The sequence below is a fragment of the Varanus komodoensis genome, unplaced genomic scaffold (assembly GCF_004798865.1).
Source record: "Varanus komodoensis strain SLA01 unplaced genomic scaffold, ASM479886v1 scaffold24, whole genome shotgun sequence".
Taxonomy (NCBI): Eukaryota; Metazoa; Chordata; class Lepidosauria; order Squamata; family Varanidae; genus Varanus; species Varanus komodoensis.
Window position 1 is genome coordinate 3,725,322 of NW_025335641.1, and position 20,970 is coordinate 3,746,291.

General features: G+C 40.1%; 1 protein-coding gene across 3 annotated transcripts in view; it reads left to right on the top strand.

Annotated features, from left to right (window-relative positions):
• Positions 1–20,775, top strand: part of PRKACB (protein kinase cAMP-activated catalytic subunit beta) — an 81,071-nt gene extending 60,296 nt beyond the window's left edge. For all 3 annotated transcript variants that reach the window (XM_044432622.1, XM_044432623.1, XM_044432621.1), the window contains 7 exons: positions 4,097–4,195; positions 5,862–5,944; positions 6,610–6,736; positions 7,398–7,493; positions 8,941–9,063; positions 15,973–16,137; positions 18,567–20,775. In XM_044432622.1, coding sequence (XP_044288557.1) covers positions 4,097–4,195; positions 5,862–5,944; positions 6,610–6,736; positions 7,398–7,493; positions 8,941–9,063; positions 15,973–16,137; positions 18,567–18,692 — 819 coding nt within the window. In that variant the 3' untranslated portion in view covers positions 18,693–20,775. The remainder of the gene's footprint in view (positions 1–4,096; positions 4,196–5,861; positions 5,945–6,609; positions 6,737–7,397; positions 7,494–8,940; positions 9,064–15,972; positions 16,138–18,566) is intronic.
• Positions 20,776–20,970: the final 195 nt, after the last annotated feature.

Sequence of the window (20,970 nt, forward strand, 5' to 3'; positions counted from 1 at the left end):
TCTGTGAATGGAGAATAAATGGAAAAGGTGAATAATATATTGCTCAACAAAACAATACAAAGATGTCTAATGAAACTGTAGTGATTAGCCTATTTGCCTCATATCCAACAATCGACTCTTGAGTATTTGCAGCATCTGATAATACTGTTGTGATCTAGTTTTGGCCCTCATGGGTGAAGGAGTGAATATCTGTCCAAGAATTTTCCTGAGGTTTGTTTTAAATAAGAATCACCAGTTTCTGGTAGAGATAGCCAATTCTGATGCTTCTTTTTTCCATTTTCAAATAAATTGGAAATTTATTTCCTGAATTTCTGCAGTCAACCTTGAACATTTCATATTTATTGGCAATGAATACTGAAGTACACGGTTTCTAAGTTTAGAATTTTGATAGTCGAATTGAATTATCAATCAGATTGATAATACGTAATATATTTTTCTCCTCTGCTATTTCATTACAATGGATAAATTCTAATTACAATAGGTAAATTCTAATGAAAAACTCACTGTGCAGTTTCACTGTGTATAGCTTGCTAAGGGAGCATTCCTATATCCCATGCCCTCAATGCACATAAGCCTTTCAAGTCAGACATACATGCATCCTGTGCCTGGAACAGTGGCAGCAATCTATATTTATTAATTTAAAACATTTGTATGCCACCCAATTGTACCACAGCACCTCTGGGTGGCTCACAGTCATGAGATAAAATGCAATAAAAATCTAATTACAACACATTAAAAATACACTGCTAATAAAATACGGATAAAAATACAAAAGAGAAGGTTGAGTGGCATTCACTATTAAAATATTTTTTAAAAAAGGAAGATCTTCACCTAGAGCCAAAAAAAATATAAGGAAGGTGCCAGGTGAATCTTCTTTGAGAGAGCATTCCAGATATGGAGAGCAACTGCAGAAAAGGCCCGCTTCCTAGCAGCCATCCCTCATCTCCCTAAGGAATGGCTCACACAGGAGGGCCCCCTGCATTGATCTCAAAGGCTGGGTAGGAGCATATGGGTGCAGGCACTCCTTAAGGTAACCAGGACCTAAGCTTTACCACAATTCATGCTGGGGAGTGCCTGATCCTGCCTAATCTTGGAAGCTAAGCAGGGCTGGGCTTGGTTGAAATCTGGATGGGTGATTTGAAATGTTGTAAACCATCCAGAGCTATGGGTGGTATAAAAATGTAGCAATAACTACAATTTGTATGGATAGCCATTCTTGGCCATCTAGATAAAAGTTTTGAGAAGCAGGCGAGAAGGAGGCTTGAATCCTATAAGTCTATAGTACCGGTGTCCTCCCTGCCCCCAGCACATTCTTTTTCCCTCTCCTGAGGCCCAGTTGGGAATGGGCACGGACAGGGGGAATACAGGTCTCCTAGACAATGTCAGGAGGCCACAGGGTTGAATGCCCTAGATTGCTTTTTAGGCAATTCCACTCCAGAAGTAAAGTTTATACAAAAATGTAAGTCTTACAAGAGGAAGACTTTATTAAATAGAAGAAGAGATATTAAATAAAAATATTTTGGGGTTATTTAAAAACCCAGGCTTTCTGCTTTTACCATGTAAATGCTTGCATGGTTCTGTTTAAAATACTCTTTCAAACATAAAGTAGGCATTACTTTGAAGAGTTAGAAAACAGCTATATGTTGATACAACATACCCCATTGTGTAGTCAAACCATTACTACTGAATTGTTGACTATATATTTTCTATTCAAAATCATCCTGCATTTTTTTCTGCAAATCTCTATCAGGGGGCAGCACTCAATAAAAAAGGGTATTTTTAGTTTAGTGTTTAATATCATCTAGCAGCTGCAAGTTAAAAGTGGAGTCGGTATGTGGATATCAACATTCCACAACCCGTTTCAGTAGAGTAGACAGGCACAGTGCATTATCAATACCAAAATTACATGAAATGTCATGCTGATGTTTGCAATGTTCTGTGCCTTCAGTACTAGATTTTGTATTACAGAAATAGCTGCCTTTGTTTTGAATTTCATTTTACACTCAGAAAATGAGTGTAGAAAATTAAAATCTCAATTTTCCCTTTTTTTATGCATTGCAGTAATGCTCTTAAGAAAAGTATTAGAGGTATGTTTATACATGTTACAAACACCTCATGAAAATAGATTGCATTGCTTGCTACATTGTTTTAATGATTTAAATAATAGATGATTCCATATTTAAAAATGAAAGTTTCAACCAAGGAATAATGGCAAAGCTGTTCAAAAATTGAACTGTATATTTATTTAATAACAGGACAGATATCACTGGGCATGGCATAGGAGTTAGAGCTCTCAGAGACTGTACTTCTCCCCTTCTTGGTTCACAGTATCTGGGGCTAAGCCAAAAGAAGCACCCTCTGTGCAGAAATCCTAAGCTCTGACACTCTCCCACTTACAATATTGGAGGTGTACGGGAGCATGCTAACCTCTAAGAATGCCCATGTCTATTCAAAAAAATTGGTGCCACTTTAGACTTTAATTCCAAAAGAATAACCAAAAAATGGGCACTTCTAATTGTTGCATTTAAATATTGTGGCATTCTCAGTCAACTGTATAAAATACTTTCTGTTCTTCTAATAATAAGCCTCCAACCTTGAGTATATCAGGTTGCTCTATGTTTGGCCTTCCTTATTTCCCCACACCTTACCCTCAGACTTGTGTTTTATTAGAAAGCTGTGCGTATGAGCGTGCGTGCGATGTAGCTGTCCTGGAAGTAATCGAATGTGGTCTGGAAGTAATACAGAATTGTGGCCCTTCTTACCATACAATTGCAACCTCTCCATGGTTGTTGCTTGAAGCCACTGTAATTTCTTAGATGATTTGACAGGAGAAACAGGATACAAAATTGACTAATGACTAATACATAGATTTACATAATAAACTTGTAGCTTCTAAAATGAGTAGTCAAATGAATGTTGGGGGTACAGTTCTCTGCTGGTCAATTTATTGGTGTAATCACCCAACAGGGAATATGGGAATCACCTTTCTGATTCTCTGATCTTTAAACCTCCCCTTCCTGGAATAGGCTTTCTCCTGGTATAACTGTGGCATTACTTTAGTGATTCAGAGTGTGGACTTTGTGCCACTTTTCCACTGAAAATCCAAACCTATCCTCAGGTTATTTGACCATGAAGTAAGTTTCCCACTAACAGCTACCGGAGAAACAAATGAGGGCAGTTAGAGTAGGAAACAGATGTGAGGTCCTGAGCAGAATCTAAAGTATGGCAGTTAGACTGGGGCCCTGCAGCCTCTCTACTTCCACAGTAAGTGCCAGCATACTTAAGCACACTTTAAAAAATGGTTGGACATTCTCTCTGTGTGTGGGGAGGGAGGTGAGGGAGGAGTATTTACTGTCTCAGAAATAAAGAAATTTCTGGAAGCTTCTTGAACGCTGGAGGCCATAGATGCTTTCAGACAATTATCTGATAACATTATTAATCAAAAGTTATTGCGCAGCTGTTCTGTCTTCCTTGTCTTAACAAATGCTTTGTGTAGAGAATGAAGATGGAAGAAGCAGTAGAAAAAGATGGTAGAGTTAGAATGGAAATGCATCTGGACTCTTCATAAAATGATGCATTTTAGGTAGAACAATTGCCCAGTAAACACTTTGTCTGGAAATATGCTGTTTGGTTTTCTAGATGGCTTGAAATACATACTGCAATTTGAGTAAGAGATTTTTGTGATGTTGAACAGCATTTACTATGCAGAAGATTTTTTTTCTCATTTTCAAAGGCTTACGTGATATAAACTGGCTATTTAGAGGCTTACTGTAATATTTATGTTGTATCTGTGCAAAAACTATGTCTGTTAGAATTATTCATGATACTCTTGGATAGTGTTGGCAGAGAGATCGACAGAGAGTACATCATTCTTGTACAGTTGGAGATCTTCCAACAGGTAGAAGAGAATAATTGTTTTGCTATATAAATATAGGTGCAATTTTCTTTGCTTTTAGTTCTGTACAAGGCAATCACCACTTTTTTTTTAGCACTGTGGCTTTTTAGGATTTTTCTCATTCTCACTAAAAATGCTTTGAATCATCTGAATTCTTTTTTATGTTTAAATTAAAAAAGTTAAAATGTGTTTTGTTCCTAGGTAGTTAAATTGAAGCAGATAGAACACACACTGAATGAAAAGAGAATATTACAAGCAGTGAACTTCCCATTTCTTGTACGACTTGAGTATTCTTTTAAGGTAAATATTGTGCGAAGAATGAACATTGGCCACATTTTTATTGCGTAGCTACCTATCTTTCAAAATCTTGCATTTTTGGAGCAAACCTCATTTTTGGAGCAAATCTCAAGACTCCCTAGTTGTTAAAATCAAAGGCTTTCTGATCACAAGTAGATGAAAAGAAGGCATGTACCGCCACTGCAAAGAACTGAAGGTAAAGCAAAAAGCTCATAGATCCATACATTGATCAAAAAGTACCCATTGATCGTATTTGTGCATCACTGTAAGCTAAAAATTATGGCTTATTAAATCAGGGTGTGATTGAGCAGATACGGGTGCGATCCTACGATCTACTGGCAACATCTGGCAGGTCACAGGATTATTCAGAGTCCCACCTTGGAGGTTCTGTGACCTTGATGCTGGGATTCCAAATGTGTATCCCTACCCCACCCCCTCTCAGCTGGCACTAGAAGAACCACTCTGGCTGCCATTCTGAGGTCAGAATTCTGTCTTAGAGAGGAGGAAAAGTTGTATGCTGTGGGAAGGGGGGAATGGAAAAGAGAGGAGAGTGGAACTTATAGCTTACACAGTTTCCAGACAGTGCTCCTGTCTCTTTCCCTCTCCCTCTGTGCTGCTTCATCTAGATAGTCAAAACCAGCCATCCAGATTAAATGCTGGGTACAAAGTACCGTGGTGCCACCACACTTTGCACCGTTCACTGGGTGCATGTAAGCCAGTGCATCTGAGTTTGGAGGTTTGCATGTATTGAGAACATTGTGCTCTAAGCTAGAAAAAAGAATGTCTGAACCTGAGAAAGTAGTTAGGTGTGTGCAAACAAGGAAGGATCTATAAGCCAATGACAAATCTTGCTTAAAAGTTGCGTTACAGTTCTCCCTTGTTTGGCCATACTTAACATTATTTCCAAGTTCTACTATCATGAGATGATCCTCACACAAAGGGAGGACTAACATGGGAGCAGATAGGCTACATGCATCAGCATCATCATATCATTCACATATTGGTTTATTAATATAAAGCTAAAAGCTTTGGCTGGAAATGGCATATGAATGTGGCCACTCTCTCCACTTGGACTGGGTTGTTCTTGTTTAGTGACCGTCTGAATTTGTTCCACAGAAGACTTAACATGGCTGCATTTGGATAGTCAAGAATGATAGTTACAGGAATGAGCCACAGCAAACCTTTGTGTTTGCTGTCCCCCACCCACCAGCACCTTCTCTTCTGCCAGCATGGATAGATGAAGAAGTTTGAAAGCTTTTGCTTCCAAGTTCAATTAACTAGAATGTAGTGTATTGGCTGAACCATAAATTTAATATTAACAAATTCTTTTAAATTATTTGCAACTATGGTCTGGAGTTGGCTTGTTTCAACAGATTATAAAAATCAATGCAGTTTGGCAAGTTCCAGTGACACAATAAACTGAAGTTACTCTAAACCAGACATTCCAAGACTTACCCTTGAAGATGAGAAAGTGTGGAGCATATGAGCTTGAGGCTCACTGCTCCTCTTTCCATTGAGCAAGTGGAATGGGCTTGGTAAGGTTTAATTCATAGTCAGATTAAATATTACCTAATGGTGCAGCTTTTTCATTTATCAGAATATAAAATAACTTTTTTATTTTCTTCATTATCTCTGGGTTGCCAACTGAACATTCTTCTGTTTCCCTTAGGACAATTCTAATTTATACATGGTTATGGAATATGTTCCTGGGGGTGAAATGTTCTCACATTTAAGAAGAATTGGAAGGTTCAGGTAAGTAAGAATGAATAAATTAAAATTTATGCTTATCTGTATTACTGGCCCAAAGAGTCACTAGATGGTATAGGAGACAGCGTGCTTATCTTTTAGAAGCTTAGGAAATAAGGGATAATGGTAAAAGTTTTCTGAGAGCAGTATCCAACAGGATGTGATGCTTTCTTATCCATCCCGCCAATTCCAGTGCCCAAGTGGGATCCGCTGCTCATGCAAGGGAAATTTAGCACTTCCCAGGGGGACCTCTGAAGTTAGCAGAAACACTGGTTTCTGGAAGGAGGCAGGTTGATGAACCTGTCTAATGCAAAGTTCACTCATATACAGTTGCCCCATATGTACTAAATTGTAATTATGCAAGTGATGATGGCTCCTTGTGCAATGCATTGGCAAGGCACAAGAGGCTTGGCAGGGGCAGAAGCTCCCCATTAATTATCCAGAAGCAATTTTGAAAAATAGTTTCTCTTTAAGAAGATATCTGAAATGGATCCACGTGAAGTAACAATTGTTAGTTTATCCTTGAATTAATTTAAGATAGGTTATTGCCTATCTTAGTAGTATTAGAAAGATCTTCATACTCGGACACAGTTCATTATGTTAAAAATAAGTATGCTGTGTCTATGAATAGCAACTGATATTTAAAAACCTAACATTTTCTTTTATTATAGTGAACCACATGCACGATTTTATGCAGCTCAAATAGTGCTAACGTTTGAGTACCTCCACTCGCTAGACCTCATCTACAGAGATCTAAAACCGGAAAATCTTTTAATTGACCAACAAGGATATATCCAGGTACGATACAGAGAAACACACATGAAACTTGATTCTCTGCAGTAAGAAATACAGAGTGCTTAAATATTTGCAGTGTAAGGAAAGGGAGAATAATGATGATTAGGTCAGTAACCTGCCAGTTGATTAACTGGAGGAAATTCTGAAGTTTAATCCCATTTAATTTATACTTTCATCTGATTTTATGAAAAGCTTAAATATTAATTGCAAAACTTTATTATGAATGCCACCTAATGTTAAGCATTTATTCCTGGTTCTCTTTTTTCTTAATTTCTCATAGATTTTAACAGAAGGTAGAATATGTATCATGTAATTTAAAAAGATGCTAAAACAATCCTTTTGAGTCTAATAGAGAAGGCCATCAGTGACTAGTAGTCATGATGGCTCCATATTACTTAAGATATCAGTGGTAGTATGCCTCTGAATACCAATGGCTAGACTACACTACCAAGAAGGTGCTATTGCATTCATGTCCAGCTTGTGGGCTTCCCAAAAGCAGCTGGTTGGTCATGTGCAAACAGAATGCTGGACAGCTTTTCTGTTCTTCATGGACATGGAACCACTTCTGCAGCTAAATAACAACATTCAAACCACTTGTAAACAAAAACAAAATCTCATTTAAAAGTAAAACAAAGTATGTGGTGTCTCCTCTTTTTGTTACTAGGTCACGGACTTTGGGTTTGCAAAAAGAGTAAAAGGCAGAACCTGGACGTTATGTGGGACTCCAGAATATTTGGCACCTGAAATAATTCTCAGCAAGGTATTTCAATGTTTTTCACAGTGCTAAATAGTGTTAAGAGAGGAAGACTATAGTCGTAAGCATACTTACCTGGAGAGGTTTCAATTGAATTTAGCAAGGTTTACTATGCAAGTAAGCACAATGACAATTAGGTTAATAGGAATAGTTATTAAAACTACTGGCCTTTGTGCAGCTTAAAACAGTGCTTAGGGTTCCACAAAGTGCAGAAGTGAACAGCAAAGAAGTAGCCATATTTTCAGAAGTATCCAAGAATGTATGCATCACTGGGTATGGCATGGGGCTTAGAGCTCTCTGAGACTGTACTACTTCTCCCCTTCTTGGTTCGCAGTATCTGGGTGTAAGGCTAAATCTGTGCCAAAAGAAGTACCCTCTGTGCAAAAATCTGACACTCGGTAACCAAAATGAATTATGTAAATAAAGTAGCTGTATAACTTATAGTACAGTCCAGTGAGACTGCCTGTAACTGTCTGAACTCAGAGGGCATTTTAATGGAGAAGCAAGTCGCCTCTGCATTTTTCCTGTCCCATAAAAGACTTACATGGCTGTTTAGATGGCATAGCTGTCTGATCACGCTGAGCAGGCTTGTTCCTGTCTAAATCTACCTACCGTTGCACCTTAACTCCTTTGCCTCAGCATGTAAGAAGGTGAAGCTGAGGTGTTGCCAGGATGCATTGTAGCATGCTGGAGTCTTACTTTTCCCCTCCGTGTCCCATTGCCTGTCCACAAACCTGCTCTGAGGTTAGGGTTGCTACTTCAGAGTCCCAGCCACTGTCATTCTTTCCATGCCAGCTACAAGCCCAGAGGAAAGTGCATCCAAGGTTGCCCAGAGGAAAGGGCATCCAGCTCCAAATTCAAAACACATTTCCAAGGTCAGAATTGGCATGCTGACCTCTTCTACAACAGCCTAGATTCTGGATTGTGTCTATAGGAGTGTGCTCTAGGTAATATAAAAGAATTGTGGAACCAGTTTGATTCTTCTGATGCATGCACTAAATAATGCTACCTATTTCTTTCAATGTGATAGCGGTGTAGAAATGCTTTGTTATATATTATGATATTCCATCTATAGTCTTCTTTTTTTCCTCTTGTGAGCAACCCAAGGTGGTTTAGAGGGCTTCATTTTATCCTCACAACAACCCTGTGAGGTACTTTAGGCTGAGAGTGAGTGACTGGCCCAGATTCACAAGGTGAGCTTCATGCCCTAGTGGGGACTCGAAATCATATCTTCTGGGTCCCCAGTCCAACTTTCTAACCACTACACCATACTGGCATTATTTTATTTATACCTTGCTCTTCAGCCAAAAAGCCTTGAAATTGCCAACAACATACCTATTTATTGAAAATGCAAGAATATGTAAAGATTTATATACAGAGTTTGATTTTGTCAATGTTAAGGTATCATTGGCTGTTACAAGTATTGCTAATAGTAGTTCTTCCCTTTTACCAGGGCTACAACAAAGCAGTAGATTGGTGGGCCTTAGGAGTGTTAATTTATGAAATGGCAGCTGGATATCCTCCATTCTTTGCAGATCAGCCAATCCAGATTTATGAAAAAATTGTTTCTGGAAAGGTAAGCAAAGATTGCTAGACTCTTAGAAAAAAATTAAATCATTTTCTTAAATATTTGTGTTAATTGTCTGCTTTTTCCTTGAATTTAATTTTTAAAGAAGTCAAGTTCCTCTTCTTCATCATGGTCTCCATGCATCACACATTATGTGTGCTGCGCCTGCACAGTGTCTGTTGCCGGGAAGATTTAATAGCTTTAACGGTTTTTGGCAGGAACTCTGCGCCCTCCCCTGCATAGTATAAATGGTCGGAGTGCCTGCCCTTCCTCCAGCCTGCTTGCAACCATTGTTCACCGTGCCTCGGGTCTTTTTTCTCTTCACTTGTCTCTTCATCTTCTCAATCATAATCTTTTAAATCTTAAACTTTTTCTTTCTCTTAAACTCCACTTTACAACCCTAAACCGTTCACCTTATCAAACCCCTACCTTTATTTCTTATTCTATCCCCCCTTCCCCTTACTCCTTCTAAATAAAAAATATATTTAAGAAAACCCTCTATCGTCCTTATCTCTCCACAAACTATCTCCGTTCGCTGCCTTTCTTTCTCTCTTCTTCTCGATGGCACTGCGATCAACATTCCCTAAGTGCTCACAGTCCAGAGCCAAAATGTCTCCCACTGATCCTCATGATCTGTGCCTTCTCTGCCTTGGAGAAGGACACGGGACTGACAAGTGCAGCCACTGCCATTTGTTCACCAGTCAGGCTTGCAAAAACCGTGAGAATAGGCTGCGCAAAATGTTAAGCACTGGTCTCCATGAAGCCTGTCTCAGCTAAAGCCAGCTCTTCCATGGCTTCAGAACCATCAAAATCCCCCCCCCTTGCCCATCCAAAGGGGATCTCGTCAGCAAGGACGGAAAGCGCTTCTCTAATTCTCCTCCTTGCAAACAAGGAGAAGAAGCAGCATGTCAGATCCAAGGAATCATTGAAACCAAAGCGTCCTAAGAAGGTCAATCCTGACAAATCCAAGCACCAGCACAAAAAGCATGACAAAGTGCCCCGCTCTGAGCCGAGTGCCGCACCAGTCTCGGTCCTGATCTCGGTTCCGGCTGAACCACCAAGCCACCATCCATGCAGGTGACTCCTCCACCATCACCTCTGCAGATTACAGCTTCGCTGCACTCCACTCCCAACCATTCTGATCCTTTGTCGAGAACTTCACTTCCCAACGGAGAGATCTGTGAATCTCCTCCCCGGTCGGGACCAGACCGTCCGCCTGTGAGATCGCCCACTCCTATGCCCACGGGTCAATCTTCTCCAGAGGGCTCTCCAAGGGCACCTCAACACCCATTATCCTCTTACCACCCCAGCCTTCCAAACTACAAGCATTGTGGTACTGGGTTCCTCTACCCTGTGGAGAATTCAACCCCACCCTGTTTGACCAACCTTATCCATGGGATTACGACCCCCCATACGGATATTACCCACGACCACCAATGTGTCCCCATCACTCAAACCCTCACTCAGTCAACATCTGCTGCGGCGCTCACCCATCCACCGTCTCCTGACGGGTCCTCATCCAGTCCACCCTATGAATCCAACTTGGATTCGGAGAACTCCCAACAAGCCTCCGCTTCTCCCAACACCGTTATCTCCACCCAAGGTCCTGTGTCTCCAGGCAACACCCAGGGTAGCTTCTTCAAGCTACTCACACGGATGACAAAATCATTGGAAATAGACATTCAACAGCGTATAGATGCCAACCAAGATAACATTAACAACATAGTTTGTAAGGAAGATTCTTTGTCCATCCCCCTGCCATTTATCACCGCTCTTTGACAGGCAATGACTGACACCTGACAGCTCCCAAACCATCCACATCCCACCTCCAGACGTTTAGAGGCAATGTATAAAGTTCGAGAGCAAGACATCCGATTCCTGCTAAAACACACACACCCGAACTCAATAGTCACTGAGTCCTCACAAGGCAGGCAAACCAAGGAACATTCAACTCCAGCTGATAAAGAGGGTAGAAAAATTGACATGCTGTTTGGATCTCAAACTACAAGGCCACCATGGCCCACTATCAATTTTTTCTCTTGCAAAAGGTTGAGTCCCTCACTGCATTCTTCCCAGACCAGCAAAGGGAACTGGCCCATTTATTCATTGGGGAGGCAATGCAGTTTTCTAGACAACAGCTGAACACGGCGAGACATCATGTCAATTGTAACTCCGGGGCTCTTGTCAGTGCCGTAGCTCTTCGCTGTCACACCTGGCTGAGATCCAGTCATCTGCCACACGAAACCAAGCAACATGTCAAGAATGTGGCACTTGATGGCTCTGGACTATTTAATGCCAAGACAGATGACAAACTTGAGAACATCCAGAAAGCTCAACTAACCGCATGCCACATGGAATATCCTTCCCAGCATAGACGTAAGTGGCCATGGAACAGATCCCAGTACCAGTACCAGCCTTATCATCAGCCATACCCCATGGGACGTCAACAGTATGGCCAGAGACAACAAAGGAACCTAAGACAAAATGCGCCTTGATACCAACAACCTACGTGTCAACCAGAGGCAGACAAATGACAACCCTGATGGGACACATGAACCTTTCCTCAATCCTTTAACCCACCTTCCCCTCTCCCTTTTGGGGACTGGCTGCAAAACCAACTCCCCATCTGGGAGTCCATCACATCTGATGGATGGGTTCTTACCATCAGAGAGCACGGATATAAAATCAATTTTGAGACTGTGCCACCTTCTGGCCCCTCCCCAGCCCTCCAGGAAGAAGTCACCGAGCTGCTTTATAAGGGAGCGATTCGTAAACTTCATCACTTCGAAGGACTGCACATTTTCTAATCCAGGTACTTTATGGTACCAAAATGAGATGGTGGGCTACGCCCCATTCTGGACTTACATGGGGTCAATAAATATATTAAAACAAAAAAAATCAGAATGACCATGCTCCAGAATATACTCCCATTGCTTGGGAAAGAGAATTGGTTCACATCCCTGGACTGGAAAGACATTTACTTCCACATCAGCATCCATCCTACTTACAGGCACCTCCTTTGGCTCACTGTTGGGACTGACTCCTTGGAATATAAAATGCTCCCCTTCAGGCTCAGTACCACTCTGAGAGTTTTCACCAAGTGCATGGCTCCTGTTTGTACCCACCTTCAGCTTCAGGGCATCCACATCTACCCATACCTGGATGATTGGCTTATCGTTTCCTCCTCTAGGGATGACCTTTTGGCCTCCATCAACACTACCTGTTCCCTGCTAGACCGACTTGGACTCTGTATTAATACTGAAAACTCACGCCTTGTTCCCTCTCAGGTCATCAATTTCATCTTACAGAAAAGACTGCTTTTTTCTATCTTCTGTCTTTCTTCTTCTTGGGATCACTGCCCAATGGACTGTCCCTGCACACTTGATCCAACAAGTGCTCAGTCATATGGCATCCATGGTATCAGTGGTGCCGAATGCGAGGCTGCAAATGAGACCTTTGCAGCTCTGGTTCAATTGCAATTTCCATCTGGACCACAATCAACCGAACCGGCTACTACAACCTCTGTACTCAGTCCTCCAGACCTTGTCCTGGTGGACTATTGATACCAGTCTCTCCTGCAGAGTTCCATTCCGTGCACTGGAACTGACCATGACACTTTATATTGACACTTCCCTGACTGGATGGGGTGCCCACTGCGCATCTCTTCAGACCCAAGGCACCTGGCATGGACATGAGACCACCAGCTATATCAGCTACCTGGAATTGCTGGCAGTCTTCAAAGCACTGCATTCCTTCCAAACCATCCTACAAGACCACACGGTACAGATAGTGTCAGACAATGTTGTAACAATGTTCTGTATAAACAAACAGGGTGGTATGAAGTCAATACCATTGGCACACCTTGCCCTTTGCATGTGGAATTAGTGCATTGCCCACAGGATTAATCCATGAGCTGTCCATCTCACAGGCACTGACAATTAGGAAGCTGACTCCCTCAGCAGACACACGTCGACAACACAGGAGTGGGAACTAGATTGTCAACATCTATTTCACGACAACTCCATCTGCAGGACATATTGCTCCCGATTCAATTGGAGATGCACTCATGATTTCATGGGAGAACATATTCTTCTACACTTTCCCACCAATACCATTAATGAGGAGGACCATAACCAAAATCCTACAAGACAATGCTCACGGAATTCTCATCACCCCTTGGTGGCCCCATCAGTCATGGTTTCTCACTCTTCTTCAACTATCACACAACAATTTTCTTCACCTACCTCAAGTTCCCCATCTTCTCACTCAGGAACACGGTGCCATACAGCATCCTGACCTACATTCTCTAAGCCTCACTGCCTGGCTCATTCATTGACTGTTTCTCTCTCTCTATCATCGAACTCATACTCTTCTCCTGCATCAATACCAACAGTTTCCTCAGATTTGATATATACACCTTCTCCGGGATCAAGCTTTCTACATCTATTTCTACATCATCAGGACTTTTCAGACCAATGTTGCCTTTGGTATCGACATCGGTACCAACTTCTTCCTCAGACCTGACAGACTTTCATTCTGATATACAGTTTATTCTCCAATCTGCACTATGACCAACCACACAGTGCTCCTATAATGCCAAATGGAAGCGGTTCACCTTCTTTGCTGCTGCTAACCAATTTCTAACTCACTCTGCCACGCTTGAGAACATCCTACAATTTCTAATCTCATTACACCACGGGGGTCTTAAACCTTCCTCCATTAAGGTATATATTGCAGCTATCTCTCATCATTGAGGATGCATTGGAGAGGTACATCTCACATTATCTTGTGTATCGATTCCTGCAAGGACTGCAAAACCTTCAACCACCAACCCAATCGGTAGTTCTGACATGGAGCGTCTCTGTTGTCCTACAGGCTCTCACTAAGCCTCCATTTGAACCACTAGCTACAACAGATCTCCACCTTCTCACTTGTAAAACAGCATTTTTAGTAGCTATTATGTCGGCCAGAAGAGCTAGTGAACTGTGTGCTCTTCATGTTGACCATCCATACCTAAACTTCCACAAGGAGAAAGTAGTCCTGCACTCCGATCCAAACTTCCTGCCCAAGGTTGTGACTCCTTTTCACCTATTTCCCTGCTCCATCGACACTGATCAAGCGCTCCCTACATAGCCTGGATGTCCATTGATGTTTAGCCTTCTATCGATCCCGAACTGAGTCATTCAGGAAAACCAAACGGCTTTTTGTCAAATACACAGAACACAACAAGGGAGCTCCTATTAGTACTCAAAGACTTTCGAAATGGATCGTCGAGACGATTGAACTGGCTTTCAAGATTGGACTTACCCATTACTTCAAAAGACATTCTACAAGAACTGTCACTGCTTCTTTTGCCCTCCGTGCGGGCATCCCCTTGCAAGATATCTGCAAAATGGCCACATGGTCTACTCTGTGCACTTTCATGAAGCACTACCACTTGGACGTCAAGGCCAGACAGGATTGCTCCTTCATCCGCGCCATCCTCTCCACAGTTCTCCAGTGATGACACCGTCCTGCCTCTGAGTGTGGTAAGGTTGTTAATCACCCATAAAGTGTCGGTGTCGGTGACTGGGTATACTATATGACTGGGCACCCTGTGTGTGTGTGTATTTTGTTTCTATACGTTTTCTCCCTTATGAGCCGGTTCAATACCAAGCAGCTCCACCTGGGGGCGAATGGATGGTCTTCAGCTGACTGGGGAAAGGGCGGGCACTCTAACCATTTATACTACAGCAGAGGGAGGGTGCGGAGCTCCCACCAAAAACCGTTAAAGCTACTGGATCTTCCCGGCAACAGGCACTGCACATGTGCAGCACCCATAATGTGTGAATGCATGGATGACCACTCAAAGAACGGCAGTTACAAGTAAGCAACCTGCCTTTCTCTCCTATCATATATATTTGAGGCATATATGAAGTTTGTCTGCTTTTGGAAAATATTGTTATGAAAGAGGGAATTTTGTTCCCTTCTTTGCTAAGGGAACAGTGGCGATAGTAGAGGAACCATAGGAAAATCCTCATTTATATTGTTTTGTTTTTAAGGTTGTGTTATAATCCTCATGGTCATGAACATTTTTCCTTATGGACATTTTGTCATTGCACAGCTACACCTCTTGCTGTGTTCAAATTACTGAAACCTATTTATGCAATGGGTATAGAATTAAATTTGTTTGTCCCTGTACTAAATAAACCAACCCAATTAAAGATATTATCTTGCATATTTTCTCTTTCTCTGGTGCCAATATGTTAGGAATTTCTTACAAATATAAAATTACATTCTATAAAATTAACATATTTATAAGGGGTTGTGAATATTTTACTATAATGTTTCTATTCCACCTTTCTTCCTTGGAACTCTGGAGTTCATTTCTGCAGTATCTGAGTGTCATGCTCACAATACTGAGTGCTTTAGCATTATAAAGTGCATGCTCTCTTCCTTGACAGCATTGCTGTTAAATAGTAAAATATTATTTGAGCCTTGAAAGTTTAACTGAACTGAAATTATTCTCCCAGTGCTATTGTACAATCCATTTAATTGTGGAAATTACATTAAAATCTGTGACACAATGAAGATGAAAGTTTTCCTTTCTCCACTCTGTTTATTGGCTATCATTTCAGCAGATACAAAACTCTCAACATGATGAAAGCATATCAAAAGGTTTGTATTGCTAGATGTTACCAAGAGAGTAAGGAAAATGAAACATGAACTAATGTTTCAGGTGACTTCCAGGGCATATGTCAGAATGTCTGGTTTCAGTTGCACTCTGTGTTTGACTGTAGCAATAGGCGTTATTTTTCACAAGTCATGTTTGGACTTCTGTTATGGTTCTAAAACATCTCAGAATCTTATTTCCCTTTTATTCCCCCATAAAGAAAGGGTTTGTATTGCAACAGTAAAAATGTTCAGTATATTTTGTAGGTACGATTCCCTTCACACTTCAGTTCTGACCTTAAGGATCTGCTAAGAAATTTACTCCAAGTAGATTTGACCAAACGATATGGAAATCTCAAGAATGGGGTAAATGATATCAAAAACCACAAATGGTTTGCCACTACAGATTGGATTGCCATTTATCAGAGAAAGGTAAGATTCCTTGTCTTCAGGATAAAATCACTGATGGTACACAAAGAATATAGAAGATACACTTCTTTTTCTTCCCCATATACAGAGTCTACCAAAGAAAAATGTACACACGCTTTAGGCAAAGAAAAACTTGTATAAATATTTTAATACTAAATTTATTGAGACATCATGAGATTAATACAAGTTACCTTTGGCCTCTACAATTACAAGAGGTGCTCAAAGTGGTGGCCATTAGCCAAAGTGTTCAGAGTGTCCATTGAGATTGCTGCACATATATACATTTTTTGGTGCTTTAAATTTAGTTTTGGCCTTAGAATGTTGAAATAATGGAAGTATTTCCCTCAAGCAGTTTCCTTGAAACTTTGCTGCTTTGTGTGATGTTCCTTGTTCATTTCTGTTGTGATTTAGACAAGGGGTGGGCACCACACAGCCCTCAGGCAATATGTGACCCAGTCCTCTTTCATGGCTACCACCATGCTGCCATTTCACTTTCAAATTTCAATGATAGACCACTACAGAGGCTTTAAAAGGAGACATTACGTTGAAAACAAGCTAAAATTGTCTTACTTAAGCATCTGTACCAATTTTATGAAACTCAGCAGCAAGCACTGATTTTCCTGCCACTTCCATAGCGGCAGGAGTACATTTCATGGAACTCTTCATGTTGCCTTCATCTAGTTCATGAGTCATAACTGGTAACTCCTCTGAGGCTAATGGTATTTTCTGTGTAATTAAGTATTTTTCCGTGATTAAGGTAAGATGTGGCTCAAAAGTTAAGATGTAACTAAAAATCATCATCCCTTCCCTTAATCACACAGTTCAAGAATCAATTGTTTTCAGACTTTTATACCAACCATCTGTCATCCTTAGCAAAATTAAGTGTTTATCTTTTGCTGTGGACTAAACCAAGACATGTTAAGCATTTCTTACTTGGTGATATGATACGCTTTTTACAAAATCCCTCTATTTTAGAGTAACATAGACATGTTCCCTTATGACAACATTTTAAAAAGCCAAACCTCAAAGCCTGCAATAGTTTATAAAAAGAAACTGGTTGTTTAGCTATGCAACATGAAAGTACAGTAGTAGTTATAATCAGTAACATATTAATTACCACAAGACAGGCTACAATTACCCCCTCAGGAAATTCTTGTATTTTGAAGGGAGACTACTTAAGCAAAATGTTCACCAAAGAATAGTAATCTCTTCTCATATACATTCTAAAATAATTGTTCAGTGTGAAATTTGCATAAATGTTTCTGTTTGTGATTGTTCTCTATTAAACATTAAAATATTAAAATATATTTTAATTCTTCATTATTCTGTTGCTTTCAACACTTCTTGGCATAGTAAATAACAGATTACTTCTTTCACAAACAGTTGGAAAATTTATTCATTCTGCCTCTACTTCCATTTTGAATTACATAGAAACAAAGAAAGAGAGCGAGTCAGAAGGGGTCTCCCGGGCCATCTAGTCTGACCCCCAGCTCCAGCCAGGTCCACTCACGACATGCCCACAATGTGCATGTACAGCCTATCTTTGAACACCCTCACCGATGGGGCCTCAACCACCTCCCGTGGAAGCCCATTCCATACCCTCAGGGTCCTAACTGTCAGGAAGTACTTCCTGGCATCTAAATGGAACCTTGGTTCCCTGAGTTTTGCTCCATTGGAATGCGTTCTGCCTTCCTCTGCAGGGGAGAACAGGTCTCTACCTATCTCCGTGTGAAATTAAATGCATTTTAGTATTAAGTCTGAACACTGATTTTTGTTAATCTTAAGTCAACCCTGCAACACATAATTTGAATTTCACTGTTTTCAACAAACCGTAGTTAAGGTTGATCAAGGCTTCAAACGTCATAACAAGCTACAGTTCTTTCAAAGCAGAAATGAAAATTTCCAGGTTCCTTGCAACCACATTAGAGAAAGGGAGGCACTCATGAGCCCAAGGCTTACTGCACCTGGTTTATAATTACATAAAAATAAGGCCTAGGTATTGCAACATCTAATTTAGTTGGGCCCTGTTATTTATATCACCAGGGAGTTGGACTTGTAAAATCTCCATGTCAGAAATTTCAGGATTTATTTTGTATAGATCTGATTTAGTCCTTCAAAGGGCAGCATAAGACCTCATGTGCTTATAAGAAATTTTCACCAATGAGCTTTTATATATTTTGCTGTACTTTCATAGTAGACCTTAGATTTAGCTATGCAGACATAAACAGATTGGAGTCCTCCATAAAAGAATAGTGAAATTGATATCTTTGCTGAATTAATCAAATTCACAGTTAAGGTTTTTTAACTTCCTTAGATCCATGCCTAGAGTAAAATGTTTTTATTATTTTCCTACTAAAATTTTTGTTGCAGATTCTTATTGTTAGTTCTTTAGACTGGCAAATACAACCTTCTGTATTCTGTTTCACACATAGGTAGAAGCTCCATTCATACCAAAATGTAGAGGCCCTGGAGATACCAGCAATTTTGATGACTATGAGGAAGAAGATATCCGTGTGTCTCTAACAGAGAAATGTGCAAAAGAATTTGCTGATTTTTAGTACTTTCTGGAAGATAAGAGGACATCAGGGTTCACACTGGGATCTTTGCACTCTGTTAACTTATAAGGTGGAGCTGAGACCATCATATTTCAAAACAATTACCTAGTTACTTCATTCCACAAAGCTGACTGAGGTCTTTATTGCCATCTTCCATGTGTGCAGGTTGCACCAACCCTTATAACTAGGCACAATTAAGCAAGCACGATTTGTGCTGTAACACAGAATATAGACCACTTTTCCTATTTACCTTTTGGATTCTGCTGTTTCCCTTGTTTTCTGTATATTGTTAATTTTCCCTTTCTTCTATTCCCCCATCCCTTTTAAAATGAAGTAGATGTTTACCTAAAAATGCTCCATTTTATTTTGATTAATGTATTTGCGTGAATGAAACTGAAGGTGTTCTGGCTAGTTTGACTTAGACCGAAGTGAAAGATACGTGTTGCTTCTAGTCTGTGCCAGCCAGTCCTTCTGTGTCTGTGTCTGAAGCTACAGTTCATAGGTTTGTACTTTTTTTAGTAGCTCAGACTAAACCTAGCCAACATGATTAGCATCTTTGAAGGTAGTATTTATCGCCATATGACTGTATGCTAATTGACTTAAACACTTCTTCCTGGAGACTGACCAAACTTAGTTAGTTATCAAAATTGAATGATTTCTATAGGGTTCAGTAGCTAGACCCCGTGCCTTGGTTTTCTACATGCTGGCAGTTCTTCTCCCTGCCTCGTATTTCTCTTTCCTTTCCTGGGCAAGTAGATAAATATGCCATAAGCATACTGTGCCATAAGAAGCACAGTATCTATAAGCAGGAACAATTCCATCCAGCCTAGGATTTGGACCATATTTAACCATGCTTCATTATCTGCGTTTAGCTATTTAAATGGGTTTCTAAACACCTTAAAACCCCAAAGACTTAAGATTTGGTCAGTATTGTCAGAGACTAGAACTGATTTTAGTAATGTCAAATGTTGGGGCTCTTGAAGTATTTCACATTTCAACCCCTTTTTATTGAAGGGGGAAAGCAACTTTTTTTTTAAACTCTTTAGCAATGAGAATAAATGGTTTAGCAAATGGAAAATTTAGTATTAAAATATTGATGCATTGCTAGATAAACCTGGTATTTCTGTTAGCTGTGAAGAATAAAAGAAGTAAATGCCAAGTTTTTATTCTGGTATACTATATTAGTAAATCAAGGATGGAGTGCTGCTCCAATCATGTTATCAGCAGCGCTTTGTTCACATGAAAAAGAGACAAAGTTTTAAACTGCCACTTTGCATGATGTGGTGTCTTCGTTTCTAACATGCTTTTCTTTCAGTGAAATGGAATGTACGGTGACACAGAGAATTGTTTGGGCTGAGTTGATTTTTGTATGATCTCACCAACTGACTTGGAAGGGGATTGCTGCCATGTGCTTGCTTCCAGCACTTCCACACACTTACTGCAGTGGCTGTTAACAATCAGTGACTAGGCACACCTTGTGCTTTTAAATCTCTCTGTACACCATTTTAGTTGGGCACTCAATTTCTGGTTTATCTTGAAATGGCTTGTCTTAAGATGGCACATCAGTATGTTTAAAATAAACTAGGCTCATGTTTTCTGACAATTTACATGCATACAGGGATGAAGTCTTTTTGTTACATGGATCTAGATTGCTAGGTACATGGTGTTTTGTAGAATGCCAGTACAGATGGGACTATTGGTATTGTTTCTTTTTAATCTGTGACACTCCTTTAACAAAAACCTCTGTAGACATTTACAGCCTGGAATAAGATGTATCATACAACATTCTCTATGTATTTTTAAGTTGTCAAGCAATTTTGCACATAATCAGGACTCTGTTTTCCATCTTTGTCCACCCCATCTACATGTGTGCAAGACAAGCATATGATACTTTGCAGTAGCAAATTTTATGTAATAAATATATTGTCACATTAATAAATTAAAAATATTTGTATTAAAAATGTAACAATCTTTTGTATTTCATCTAGACCGAGGACATGCTGTTATATGCTAGCTGTATGCGATAAATTCTACAGTAACTTTGTTGTTTATGAACTTTAAAGATTTTAATAAATGCTGGAGATCACCTTTCTGATTCTGGTATGAATTTTAGGCAATACTTTAATTGGACAAAACATAAGATGTGTGTCTTCGTTAGTACAAGTTGTAAGAATTCACTCTAGATGTCCATGCAAGGGGGTGAATTCTGGCATTTTTGCTCAACTCTAGATGGACTTTTTTTAAATACCCTTTTAATTCCTATGATTTATGCTTGTTTAGC